Source organism: Danio aesculapii, chromosome 7 (assembly GCF_903798145.1).
Source record: "Danio aesculapii chromosome 7, fDanAes4.1, whole genome shotgun sequence".
Lineage (NCBI taxonomy): Eukaryota > Metazoa > Chordata > Actinopteri > Cypriniformes > Danionidae > Danio > Danio aesculapii.
This window is the reverse complement of record NC_079441.1, coordinates 37860414-37875604: the sequence shown is the minus strand read 5'-3', so window position 1 is coordinate 37875604 and position 15191 is coordinate 37860414. Positions and strand designations below refer to the sequence as shown.

The 15191-nt window shown below is 35.3% G+C and overlaps 1 protein-coding gene across 1 annotated transcript in view; it reads right to left on the bottom strand.

Annotated features, from left to right (window-relative positions):
* The window catches only part of dgkza (diacylglycerol kinase, zeta a), a 105033-nt gene that overhangs the window by 50799 nt on the left and 39043 nt on the right, over nt 1–15191 (bottom strand). The window contains 6 exon segments of the mRNA XM_056461869.1: nt 3340–3419; nt 7822–7922; nt 11256–11455; nt 11541–11652; nt 13554–13627; nt 13927–13989. Coding sequence (XP_056317844.1) covers nt 3340–3419; nt 7822–7922; nt 11256–11455; nt 11541–11652; nt 13554–13627; nt 13927–13989 — 630 coding nt within the window.

Genomic DNA, 15191 nt, shown 5'->3' with positions numbered 1-15191 from the left:
TGTCCTAATATGGAACAATTGCTCATTTTTCACAAGACTTTATGTAAGCAAACTAAGAATGTATTTGATTGATAAAAAATATTGTTTGGAAAACACAGTAATATAAAAAATATAAGAAATTTTACCATTTGTAACTTAAATAAATAATAATTTTGATTTTGATTTTGTTATTTTGCATTTGAATATTAAAATTCTGCACCTGAATATTATTTGGTATCTTTGTTTGAAATTAATTATTATTTAGTATTTTTTATAAATGATTTACTTTCCTACAGAATCAGTCCAATCGATCTAAATGAATAAATTATTTCTAAATAGCAGATTAAGTCATCTGGTGAAATTGTTTATATATTGCAATATTTACCGCAGAAAAATAAAACATAGCAATGTCAGATTTTTCCAATATGGTGCAGCCCTAATGGATAGTATGGGGAGTCATGAAAAAATGAGATATTCTACACCAATGGTTTTCAAATTGTGAGCTTTGAAAAATGCATATTCTAAAGTTCACTTAAACAATAAACTGAGGATACAGAAGTGACAAGAGTAAGTAATTCTAAACCATTTATAGTGAATAGAAGTTCTTATTTTAACTTGATGTTGAAGGTTATGTGTCCAGTCAAACTAGAGTACTACTTTGCATTGATGTTATTTAAAGGTTGAATATTGGATCACCTGATAAAGGACAAACATGGTTTGTGTGCAATTTACTTTCACCATAAATGTATGGCTAGAGGGCATGGCATTATCAAAAATTGAGAAAAAACTGTCACTGTTAATGTCATTTTACAAATGTTTGGTATTATGTTGAGATATTGTATTATTAATAACACATTTTGGTGAAGGAGTTTTGAGAAACACAATACAAAAAAGCTTTAATTTGTTAATATGTGACTGCATTCATTATGCTTCATGATGATCTTAAATTGTTTATGGTAAATAAGTAAATGTACAGCAGTATCAAAACATAACAATCGAACAACATGTGCATAATCTAACTGGAAAGTTAAAAACAAAAAACTCCCGTCAACATTTACTCAGCGTTCCAAAACCGTTGATCAAAAATGACGTGAAAAACTAGCCCCTATTATGGGTTTTTGAAAATGACCTTCCATGCAGTGTGTAACACAGTTCTAAGTGAAGTGAAATATCCAGCTAAGGCTTATATCTGAAAGTGTGCTGTGTTTAAAACTATTGATTCGTCTATAAAAGAGTCAACTTAGAGTGGCTCAAATGTATCGCCATGGTAATGAATCTTTAGCCATGTCGGCGTGACGTCAATACGGAACTCAAGCCCCGCCCATTTGTTTTGCGCACAGACCCAGGAAACTTAAAACCCCCGGCCCTGCCCACAATCACTGTAGAAAGAAAAAAAACGACAAACACTGTAGCAGATCCCAGTTGAATCATGTCGCGAAGACGCTGTGCTCTGAACTGTGAGGGAAAGTTATTGTCATTTTCTCTACCCAAAGATGAGGTCGTGAAGAGTCAGTGGTTGAAGTTTATTTTTGCAAAAATACCTCAGCATTATAGCCCCAGCCTTGTGCTGTGTTCCCGTCATTTTTCTGACGAGTGCTTCAGCAATCTACACGCTAACAACGGGGGATTCGTCAGCCGTTTGTTTAAGGAAGGATCAGAAAAGACTATTGATGTATGGAACTTTGTCAAATCTTTGATGGATCAGTTCCTTCCTCCATTTCACAAGTGTAAGTAAATTAAGTGCAATTAAAATGGTTGTCTCTTTGTTTTCTCTAGCAAATGATGTATTTAATTGTGTCTTGTTACTTGTAATAGCTCAACGTGACTTGTACTGTATCTGGTTTACTCTTTATATTCTCATATCGCGTCTAAAACCACGTTGAAAACACAACACGTGCTGCTTTGTTTACAGATTTAAATTTGTTTGTGAGCTCGCGATCCTCTGCCGTTTGTCGTTGCTATGGCCACCATCAGCTTTCCTGCACACTTGCGGCAGTCAAGTTTCAAAATAGTTCAGCTTTTGCCACTGTGTGGATTAATACTGAATGTGTTATTAGATTCAGTAAAACAAATGAATCGCTAAACGAATCACATGGGAGTCATTGGGATAATTAGGTATCGGACAATGAAAGTGTTTTTGACCTTGAATGCATATCAGCCTGTTGTTAAAGACCCCCAAAACCAAAATATGACCTTTTGTAATGAGCAACAGGGGCTCTTTAAATAATTTCACAAACTATTATTAAGTCCTGATTTTTGTTTTAATAATATTGTAGAATTTTAAAAATTCTAATACTATGTCACCATTTGCAAATCTGGGTTTGCAAAAGTGTTTTTTCCTCAAACGGTTTGAGTTGCCTTAACTTATTGGGTTTTACAGTACTCAGTTGGTTTGATTTCTCTTCATTTATTGGGTTTTACTGTGCTCAAATTGCTTCGTTTACTCAAAAGGATTAAGTTTACAGTACTCTTTAGGATTAGTTTTTGAACTTAAATGGTTTGTTGCAATCAGTTTCCTCAAATGGTTTGAGTTACCTAAACTTTTTTAAACGTTGCTATGGCTACCATCAGCTTTTCTGCACACTTGCGGCAGTCAGGTTTCAAAATAGTTCAGCTTTTGCCACTGTGTGGATTAATACTGAATGTGTATCACTGTTTTTACTTATGGTTAAGAATAGAGAAATATGCTGGTGTTAAACTGCATTGCTTTAATGCACTCCTGCAATGGGCTCACACATATACTCTGCACTCTGACTACTTCAACAATGTTAATAAGCCATGGTAAGCATTTCTCTATGCCTCATGCTGAACGCAGTCGACCAATCGCAACAGCCTGGGTCATCGGACCAATCAGTGCAAATTAGCTATATGAGACGGCTATATGAGATCATACGTTCATATAATTATTAATCACCTGTTTATAAATGGTCTGTTTCTAAAAGTGAGGGGGACGGATCCCCCCCTCCCCCGGTTACTACGCCCCTGTATCAGCCTGTTGTTGAAGACCCCCAAACCCAAAATATTACCTTTTTAATGCGTAACAGGGGCTCTTTAAATAATTTCATGAACTATTATTAAGTCCTGATTTTTGTTTTAACAATATTGTAGAATTAAAAAAATTCTTATACTATGTCACCATTTGCAAATCTGGGTCCTGCAGGACAAACTAACCAAGCGCCACTGTTTTGTACTATATGTAATGCAGTAAAACTTCTCCCTATATTATACTCTTACTGTGACTGACTGTTCCCATCATTAATCAAACTCTAACACCTCTCTCCTCCTCTCTCTTTTCCTGTCCTCTTCATTTCTCACTTTTACCCCTCTCCCATCTGTTAACCCCACCCTCTCATTTTTTACCTCCTGTAGTCTCTCGATGTGAGCTCGGCAGGTTTCCAAATCACTGTCTCCAGGGACAACGATGAGACCCAGTGGAATCGCTGCAATAAGGATGGAAAGACAAGAAACGAGAAGTTAGAAAGAGAGATGAGGAGAAGAAACAGAATCTTTCCATCATTCGCACAGTAACAGTCTGCTGCACATTTTTAAAAATTTGGCCCATATTTCTCCTCTCAGGAGATACTGATCAGCAGAGGGAGATGAAATTTGAATTAAAAAAGAGAGTAGAAGGAAGGAAGGAAGGAAGGAAGGAAGGAAGGAAGGAAGGAAGGAAGGAAGGAAGGAAGGAAGGAAGGAAGGAAGGAAGGAAGGAAGGAAGGAAGGAAGGAAGGAAGGAAGGAAGGAAGGAAGGAAGGAAGGAAGGAAGGAAAGAAAAGGGAAGGAAAAAATAAAGATCCTCACCCACTGCCCAAACTATCAGGACAAAGGACAAAATTCTACCCTTAAATTTGAGCTAATTTACCCTGAATTCAGTTACATGCACTGTAAAACCCAACAGCCAACTTTATTAAAAGAAATGAGTGTAGTTAACTCAAAATTAACTGAAAGTTAATTCTACTCATTTGAAAAGAGTTTTGAACTCAGTGTTTGAGCCCATTGACTTCCATTATAACCACATTTGATGGTGCATAAATACAAAGTCTTTGTTTTTCTTTACTCCATGTAGTTCTGAGAGCTGAGATGCATATTTTGATTTTCTCAGACGCACCAAGGTAAGTGCGTAAAGGTCACTCTCACAAACTCAAAAACACACATACACACACTTTAATTTGCTGTTATTCTCCATATAAAATCCAGAAACTACGTTTTTTTATTTGCACATGCCTATCTGAAGGGTTAATGGTGCCAACTGATGATCAACAGTAAAAATTACACATTTTACCTCCAACAATCAATCAAAAAACGACCAACAATCAAAAATGCATGATTATATGGTGTCATGGTTTTGCAATCAAAAAATCTGGCTATAATGGAAGTCAATGGGGCAAAAACAGCCACCAACAGTCAATGAGGGAGAAAAAAAATAAAATTAATCAAAAACAATGCATCAAAGGCAATATTGTTTTACATATCTAAGACTTTCAGTCCAAAAAAAATTCAGTCCACTTTTAGTAGTCCACATTTAGTAGTTTTGATCAGGACTAAGGTTGATTAACAGATTTATGCAAACAAATAGGAAAAAATATTTATCTGACGCATTTTACAGCAGTTTAATTCATGGGATGTTTTCATCCCTAACATAACAAAGGGGTAGTAAATTTGCCCAGAGTGTATTGTTTAGTTTTTAAAAATTATTTAAATAGTATTTTCTCAAAAAATGTGTCAAAATAAGATGTCACCAAAAATCCTTCTGCTAGCTGAAACAGATAAAGTTATGGCCAAATTAAGACACAAAATCACCCCAGAGTGGATGAAAACATCCACAACAGTACATAAGGTTTAATATGAATAGAATGTAAATATTACATTCTATATAATATAAATATTTAACAATTAACAATTTAACAAAGAAAGCAAGTTTGAATGAAGGTAGGTAGGTAGGTAGGTAGGTAGGTAGGTAGGTAGGTAGGTAGATAGGAAGGAAGGAAGGAAGGAAGGAAAAAAAGAAAGCAAGAAAGAAAGAAAGCAAGAAAGAAAGAAAGAAAGCAAGAAAGAAAGAAACAAAGAAAGAAACAAAGAAAGAAAGAAAGAATTTAAAGCATTGAAGGTAAAATTCGTCTCTGTCTCTGTGTCCTGGTCAATCTCTGTAAGCTGTATGTGTTGATGGAGATGATTTATGGCAGTTGTATTCAACATGCAGTGGCTTAGACCCAATCCAACTCATTCAAAGGAATCCAGAGACTCCTCATGAAACGAGGGCTGACAGTAATAGGCCAAAGCCATTTTGTCTGCACTACAGTCTAAATCACTGTAGGCATTTTGTAGACATGCAGCTGTAGGCCTGCTCTTATACGTGTCATTGAAAGAATCTGATGAAATATGATGTTCACGCAGTGCAGTGGCTGCTGAGGGTACGTGTCCTCTCATGCATATGGACATTCTCAACTCCAACTCAATTTAGAGGGAAATGGGGAAAAAAGCAAAGATCTCACACTGAGATCCCAACTGGGCAATGACACACTCAACCACCCTTAACATCATGAAGATGCAGCAATGCACATTTTAAAGCTGGAGAAAAACTACAGTCCTACCAGTGAGCAGTGAGTCTTGATGGCTTTAGAGAGCCAGGGTAATATTTCCAAATTAAATGAGCTTTCTCAAGAAGTCGCCGAGTTTCTCTGACAAAGTGGGGAGCGAGAAAGTGAGAGAGGGGCGACGGGGAAAGTGGGAAGAGACGAGTGGAGAGAGAACAGCGAGATATGGGAGAGGTCTCCTCCATTGAGGAATGTTGGGTTGCTTAGCAACATCTGAGCAGTCGTTCCTAAATTCAATTCAGGTTTGTTCTCCGTGCTCTCGCTCTTTCTGTTGAGTTGGTGGTATTGTCAAGGCTCTTCAGAAGAGCGAAGAGGGACTGACAGCAGTGAGCTGACGAGACACAGGGACGTGTGGTTTATTTTTGTAGCACAAATGAAAGAGTACAGATTGAGTGTGTGAACAGAAAAGAGAGAACCACTTTCACGTAGTTGACAAGCACTTTAAATGGATGAATTCTGTCAAACTAAAGGAAATCTTTCTTTTTTACTTTCTGTTTTTTTTAAGTCAGACCTACAGGCTAATGTGATCGTAATGTGACTGTCATCCAGGATCTACAGTTGAAGTCAGAATTATTAGCCCGCTTGTTTATTTTTTCCCCAATTTCTGTTTAACGGAGAGAAGATTTCTTCAACACATTTCTAAACATAATAGTTTTAATAACTGATTTATTTTATCTTTGCCATGATGACAGTAAATAATATTTGACTAGATATTTTTCAAGACACTTTTATACAGCCTTAAGTGACATTTAAAGGCTTCACTGGGTTAATTAGGTTAACTAGGCAGGTTAGGGTAATTAGGCAAGGTATTGTATAACGATGGTTTGTTGTGTAGACTATCGAAAAAAATATATAGCTTAAAGGGGCTAATAATTTTGACCTTAAAATGGTTCATAAAAAATTTAAAACTGCTTTTATTCTAGCTGAAATAAAACAAATAAGACTTTCTCCAGAAGAAAAAATGTTATCAGACATTCTTTAAAAATTTCCTTGCTCTGTTAAACATCATTTAGGACATATTTAAAAAAGAAAAAAAAAATTCAAAGGGGGGCTAATAAGTCTGAATTCAACTGTATATATTAATCATAGCACAACTGGTCTCAGGGTGATGCATATTCACTACTTTATATGTATGCTTATTAAAACATAGCTTGATTATAACTGCATACACTTCCTGTCCCTACTGCTCTCTTAAATATTCACAAACAATTTATCATACTAGACTTGAATTTTGAAACCCGTTTGTAATATATTCAATCAAAACTAGAAATGTGTGATGCTAACATTGCTGATGGATCGGCAAAATACTCCATGTCAAATCTTAAAAGGGGCATAAAGCTATGGCTGAATGTATTGTAAAAGAGCCGCTAAATTCCATCAGCACACACCATATCGAGTGTAGTGATGGGACGACACCTAGTGCTGGGAAATAGAAATGAGCACACAGCTTGACTTGGGCACTCTTAGACCGATCAGGCAACCAGAATAAACGTTATTGCCCTTACTTCTTTCATATCCATAACCTTCTGATAATCTTTAACACACAAAAGAAAATCTGGGATGTTTCTGTCCTTTTTTGAGTGAACTAATCTGTATCATAATCCCAATTCTATTCAATTCATCTTTATTTCTATAGTGCTTTTTACAAAGTAGACTGTTTCAAAGCAGCTTCTAGTAAACTGAAACTGCTTTAGTTCAGTGCCGTTTTTTACAGCTGAAGATCAGTTTAGTTCAGTTCCGTGTAATAATGTATACGTCACTGCTGAAAGCCCAACCACTGAAGAGCAACTCCAATGATGTTTTACGAACAACATTTAAAGGGGACAAGTTCATCCTATAATTAGTAATGGCCAGATTTTGAGGTTATATTTTAGGTTGGTCTGCAATCTAACTGCACTTGTCACTGATAAAATGAATAAAATCAAAGAAGACAAGTTGTGTTAACAGTAAAAAAGAAAAGAAATTTTAATGTTACAATAAAACATTAAATGATCAACAGTCATTGTCTAGTTTTGTAACTATTTACCCCATACTTTGCCGTTTTGAATTAAAAATGTGGTAACATTTAAATCCAGTTATGACATATTAGCCGTAAAAATGAAAAGGAACAAGTTTTAAAACTTAAAATGTACAATTTCAAACTTACAAAATTACAAAACTGCAATCTTTACATTATTTTTGTGGTTATTATTATTATTATTATTATGGTAGCAGGACTGTAATATTAATGTTCATGTTTCATACTCACAAGCTTCTTTGAGCTTCTCCTTGTCGTAGTGCAGAGCTTCATAATCATGCATGCTGATGCGGCTCACTCTGATCCGTAGTCGTTCTGGAAATGGTTGCTGGCTGCTTGATAGAAAAAGATTATAGTTTAAAAAAACATACTGTACACTCAAACAAAAGATATTCATCACGAACTGAAGTTTCAATAACAGTGGCATATCATAGTGAGCATGCTGTGATGGCTGTCAGGGCTGGAAACAGCATCTCGCATTTCACTAAATGGCCCAGCTGTCGCCACACTAATTAAATCTGTCTCCACTTCCGATATTTAGCTTTTTAACCGTGGTTTCATTATGGGTCTATCTGCCGTCGATACAATGTGCTCACCTTGAAGCAGCCAGGTGTGAAATGAACAAAACCCCAGAGAGAGCGATTATCTAATTTCAGCAGGACTAAGCAAGCTTGTCTGTCCTTAGCAGTCATTTATGAGGGTCATTTATTCACTTCAGGTGACACGGAAAAGAAATGAGACTGAGAGAGCAAATAAATCATACTAAATTGTCACACGTTCAGTAACAGCTCAATAAAGAGACACATCAATCCAGCAGTTTAACTTTCCGCTCGCTCTGACTGTTTATTAAACATTAGCTAACTTAGCACTTTAAAATTTGTGTGTGCGTGAATGTGTGTTTTTGTGTGCACCTGTAGGTGTGCATTTGGATACTGCTGTCCTTTTAAAGTCATGCTCTTTAAATCTTATTCAAAAATTGCAGACCTTATTCTTAATTACACACTTACTATACAAAATTGGAGGTTTCAATATAGTGATATTAAAAATAACTCATTTTTTTATAAATGAACTTTTAAAATAAATAAATAAATAAATAAATAAATAAATAAATAAATAAAGATAAAAATAGATAATTCACCTAATTTTTTTTATTTACTACATAATTACACCCAACCCAAACCAAAGGAAAAATAGGATAGAGTAAATTATGAAAATACTTTATATATAATATTACACATAACAATACTGTCACATTGTAAAGAGTGCCATTAATATTACTGGCAAACAAACATCTCAACCCACATAAACTCAACGCATACAAAAATAAAACTGCATTAGTTTGCCATTGTGGGTGTCTTTTGAATTCCATGAATAAGACATGGAGTCAAACACCCCCTCAACACGACATGTTGATCAACAATCAGCGATACATAGCTTATATCCAGTGCACTTATAGTCACCCCCTCTACACATCCTTATTTTGAATGATTCATTGGGCAAAAAGAGGAAAAGACTAAATGAAACCTATCAAAGATGAACCGAACTGACAATTACTTTTAAGAGTCTCTATTATGCTCTTTTCATTTATCTGTTTGAGAAAAATGTTCTTTCAAATAAAAAAGGTGATAAAAAAAAGTTAAGGTGATAAAAACATTTAGATAAAAAAGGTCTCCAAGTGTCAAAGATCAAGGAAGCATGATACATGTAGCATTCAGGGTATATGCAGTGATCCTAAAGGTAATTCCAATACCTTTTTAAGACTATTTAAAAACCTTCTCAGAATATTTTAAGACCTCATCGCCACTTCAAGTTCTAATCAGTATCAAACCTTTACCCTAATAAACAGTTGTTAATATTACACGGTTGTTGTCAGCTACAGGCTTCAGCCGCTGATTAAACTCGTCTTTCTTCAACCAGGAGTACGCAAACTTACATTTTCCCAATTTCCCATCTGTTTTGCTCTATGGTTTTGCTACATGTGAGGAGCGTCACATCACCTTCCCATGTTTGTCGCAAACTACGTGACATCACCTGGACGGAGGAGCTTGGCTGGACGTGCCCCGGCCCGAATCAATCACGTGGATTGAGCATGTTGTTGTTAATATTAGGAGGAAAGTAAATATATTTATGCTCTTTTGGAGTCAAACACTTTGGTCAACGCTTGAACAAAATTTAAGACCTTGTAAAAACGTAAGACTTTATAGTACCTTTTAATGGCCTTAATTTTCTCATAATTGTTTAATCAACTTTTAATACTTTTTAAGACCCCGCGGACACCCTGATATTGTATAAATATTGTTTCCTTAAAGAAAGAACTTATTTTGAAGTGCCTGGAATGGGTAAGTAATAATTCCAGTCTTACTTCCTGCACAAACCTATGTCGGTTTATGCAAACGATTAGCATAATGGCTTTACTGGTTGTGGGTGAACATTGCCTCTTTTGACCCTCAAACACTGCAGAAGTTTGCTACGTGACTTTGTGTTGCTGACATATAGACCATTTCAATATGTGTCCTTGGCCCATAAACATTTCCTGCTTGTTATCAAACTATTTCATAACTGCAACAAGAGGCAATTCAATCATAACTTGATGTTAAAACAGCTATCATAACATTATTTATGTAAATATAATATAAATGTAAAGCAGGAAATACGTTAGGAACATTGTTTTTGTTACATCCCTCAAAATGGTCTATTGAGAACATGCTATTTCCTGTGCTATGAAAATAAAAATCACTTTGCATGCTCTTCTAAAGCAGTGGTTCCCAAAGAGGGTATCGGGACCCCCCAGGGGGTCATGATACAGTGAGGGAGGGTCGCTTGGTGATTTCCAAAAACCAAATTCAATTTATTAAACTAGAAGAATTAACCTACAGAAGAAAAAAAAATTGTTACATTAAAAATGCAAATAAAAAGCCATCATCCTCCTGGGGTGATTACGTTATAACATTACACAGCAACAGCAATAGCAGTCGATTAATTTTATGGCACCAGGTTAAACTTTCTGACACCTTTACGACAGTCACGTTCATTAAAAATAAATTCAGACCACAACTAAACATGGAGGATGATCTCTGAGTGGCATTTTCTGAAATTAAACAATGGATAGACTTGGGCCTATTGGTATTTGTGCACCGTTGTGTGCAAGGTTTGTGTATTTATAACCACTTCAGAGGATATTGAGAGTCGTGAGTCACTAGCACTGTTATTTTGGCGGTCGCGGGTGGAAAAGTTTGGGAACCCCTATGCTAAAGGATGAGGGCTTGGGCTTAAATTGACAAAGTAAAACAAATCCCATAATTACTGTTCATATTACTGTGTTTACAAGAGATTAATAGCTGAAATTATAACATTGGTGGGTTTTTTTCTGACGTGCAAAATAAAATCTGTGCAATTTGACCAATCAGAGCTGAGTAGGCTTTTGGACAAAACTGAACTTGGTTTGAAAGAGACTGGATCTTTGAACAAATGGTTTCAGACGCAGTGAGAAAAGAAGTGACGTAACATTGTACATTATGGGGAAACAGAAATGTGTTTGGATCTTGGATGGATGTAAATCTAGTATAGCAATGTTGTAATAATATTGCTTTCAGGAATTAGTTTGATAGTAAACATATGATATTATGACAGGCCTACAAGTGTGTGATGTCAAATGTTGCACTCACTCATTCAGCAGTGGTATAGATGTACGTCTCTTAGTTTTCTGCACCATGTTGGCCTGGTTTCGCAAAGAAATGTGAATAACAGATGGTGCTAGTTTGCAAGGCTCGCCGTCCACCTGCATGGGGATTGACTTAAAGGTGGTGAGGGTGACTTCGCGACACTGATTTAACCTCTCACCGTGACCTCCGACCTGCAGTGTGGCCTAAAGTCACAACAAACAACGCAAGCCAATAAACAATTCCATTTGAAAAACTCACTTTAAATGCATTCAATGAGGTGAAACATACCAGTGATGTCATTGTGAATCCAATGACCTCAATGCAGCCATCATCATGACGCTGAGGCTCAAAGTCATGATGCTCACTCGGATTGCCCCATGGCATTGTGCCCGCACAGTACCTAAGATCAACATGAACATTCAAATACTGTATTCAGATCCTTACACAGATATATCTATAGCTGAAGGATGCACTGATCAGTAGTACAGTACTGTTGAAAAGTGTTTGTTTTTGTGAAAGAAATGGACAAGTGGCCTAAATTATTAGGTACTTGCGTCAAAAAATACAATGTACTTATTGTGTTCATATTGTATTGCACAACACTTATTGAGGTGGATGAGGTTAGGGACAGACTTGTCAGTTTAAGGGTCGGTTTAGATGTAAGGGAAGGGTCAACAGTGTAATTATGAATGTAAATACAGAAATCATTGACAGATTTAATTACATGCAGATATTTTTTTTTTAAGTATACTGTATGTACAATGTAAAAACATGTACTGTATGTACACAATACATGCATTGTACCAAACGCAGGGCTCAACAATAAAGACTGCCCGATGGACTGGGGCCAGCATGCGAGATGCTCACGACAGAAGACAGGATCTTTACTGCCTTGTCACTTAAGTTTAATTTGCCTGTGACTATGAGTCAATTGCAAGCAAATACAGTCTTAGAATCGAGAAACAGTTTGAACTTTTAAGCCTTTAAATGCTACCTTCTCTGTGAAGAACACCATATTGTTTTTCGGTTCTTCTTATCTGATTGGATGTTGATTTCAGCTAGGTGGCTCACCTTCTGTTAAATAATTTACAACTGCAATAATATACTGTCCATTTAAACTTTTTCAATACTGCTCTTTTTGTTAGCATACCACTTTGAATTTTGCTTATTATACATTTATTAACATTTTTTAAATATTTAAATTCTAGATTTACAGACATAACTTATCAGGATCTTTGGGAAATTTATTTACATCACAATAGCATTTTAAGAAACGTTGTTGAATAACAAGTGTACTGTATGTATACTGTCAGGGGTGATTTAAGGGCCCTTTAATTAAAAAAAAAATTATTTGTTTTTAAATAAACGGCATGTTAAAATATATTTTACGAGGAACCTTTATCTTCTTAAATTCACAAATAAAAAACAAGTTCACAAACTAACTATATGTACAGTTACTTAGACATTTTTGTGAACGATTAGAGTTTAATATTTGCACATGCACTACGGAGGGAACATTCCACTATTCACTATTCATGGGGGCCCCCTGTTTTGAAAAGAATTAATAACCTTAAAATATTAATGGTTATAGATAGATTTGACAATATATGACAGAAAATGTATAAGAGCTATATGATTAATATAGGTTTCTTAGAATTGGTCAGGGCGGTTAAGCGTCTGCTTACCTCACTTATTGGTTAGTCCGCCTCCTCTGTATACAGTTATGTTTGGCTTTTGATACATAATCTAAAATATGTGGCTAAGAGATAGCTAATAACTTTTTTTTCGGTGGGGCCAGTGAAAAATTTGGCAGCACAAGTAAAAATCTGAACCACTGGCCTGATTGGGTCAGTAAAAAAAATCCTTAGTGTTGAACCCTAAAATTCTTAAATTGAAGTATAGAAAATTATTAAAGTCACTTAATATAAAGTGGGACTAAGGTTTCTATTAATCAAAGAATCCTGAAAAAACTGTGACACACTGTAAAAAACGCTAGCTTCCACACAATTCCTACAAGTTGTTCCATCACAACTTGATTAAGTCAATTTAATTTAACAAATTTAAGTGGATTGAACATAAAACAATTGAGTTCTTAATAATTAAAATCTTAAGAATCGTTTTTGTTTCAATTCATTTTAAATAAGTGGTTTTAAACAAGCAACACATGACTTAAGTGCAGTTTTCACAAAAAAATTTTGTAGATTAATTATTTTCAACATTGACAATAACAACAAATCTGCACATGTGCATACACAAAGCACTCTAAAATACAAAGCACAGAAACATGATCTAGTGCATTACCTGGGGATATTTAGGAAGACCAGGCATTGCAGCTTTAAATCCTGGACTTTTGAGGTCAAATCTGTGCCGTCACACTACAGAGAATGAGAGAGAAGAAAGCAGCATAAACTAAACAAGTCAGCAGAACAAACCAACAGTCAGCAGAAAAAAGTTTTCGACTCAAACTTAGACACACTACATCCCAGTGCTAAAGCCCAAGAGGAAGAAACACAAACAGACAAACAAGCATGCAAATATCGGGACTTAGAGTCAAACCTAAAATGCGCAGCATGATCATTTGCATTTCAAACCACACACAGGCATGTACATTTACAGTATTTCCTCTCTTATTGACTCCAGAAAAAATATTTGTTTAGTTTAACAGTGTACATACGACTACTCTGATGTGCTTAGCCAGGTCTTTGGAGCTGCCCATCAAGAAATCAGAAAACGCTGTCTGTAGAAGAAAAAAATATACTTGCATCATTTATTCATGTTGTATGATCAAGCAAAAAACATTGAGCTGCTTAGTTGTATCCATTGATTGTTGACAAAGGCTACTTCCACCAACTTCCACCTATAATAATTAATAACACATTTGACTGGATAGATTTCAAGATGTAAACATTCATGTATTTAAATGTGTTCTACATTAGCCACAAATAATCACCTACAAAAAAAAAGTGTAAACCGAAAACATGACTTTGCTCCCCTATAACCTCATCAGATTGTCAAGGTGTGTGTTTACTACAGACAATATGATTCTTTGCCATTAGTCACAAGCGTAACACACAAGCATTGGATTAGCCATAGTAAATGTACAACCTGACCTAGGCAAACAAAGTTATTTTTACAGTGTTTTGATGCCCAAATTGTTTCATATAGCTTTGTAAGATCAAACTGTTTCATGTAGCTTCAATTGAACCACTGAAGTCACAAGTAATGTTTTAACACTGTTTTTGGTCTCTTTTTGGACTTTGGACATCTTGAGGACAATTGCTGTCTATGGAGGGACAGAGAGCTCTTGGGATTCATCTAAAATATCTAAAATAACAAAGGTCTCAGGGGGTTAAAATGACATGAGGATGATTAACTAATAAAAGAATTTTAATTTGTGAGTGAACTAATTCTTTGAATAATATGAAGTCTTGTTGAAAGATGGTTTCCAGATGAGATTTAAACACTGTTATCTGAAATCTTAGGTTTGGTGTGAAGATGAAGAACATTTAAAAAATATTCTCTTTCCAGTCCTTTTGACACACACTGGCCATTCACTATAATTTAGTAGCTATCAGATCAGGTCAGAAACTAAACCTGCTGCTTCTATTGTCTCGTTTCATGTTTCTAGATAATTTATGCAAGCATATTTTGCCATATTAAACCCAAAAAATCAGATAAAGTCTGCTCATGGATCTACCTCTATAAACAATATCCATAAAGTGGTTGAAAATTAGATTTTTAGTGGAAAATAATTATTTGAATGTTTTTTATATTATTTATTTATTTTATTTTGTTTAAATGTATTTAATTATTTATAAATTTGAATGTTAACAGCTAATATGTGAGTAGTTGAATGAAGTGCAGAAGATGCAGACCACTACTCATAAATCTCAAAATGCAGAGATTAATTTAAATTCATTTAAATAGTCAGTTAAGCCA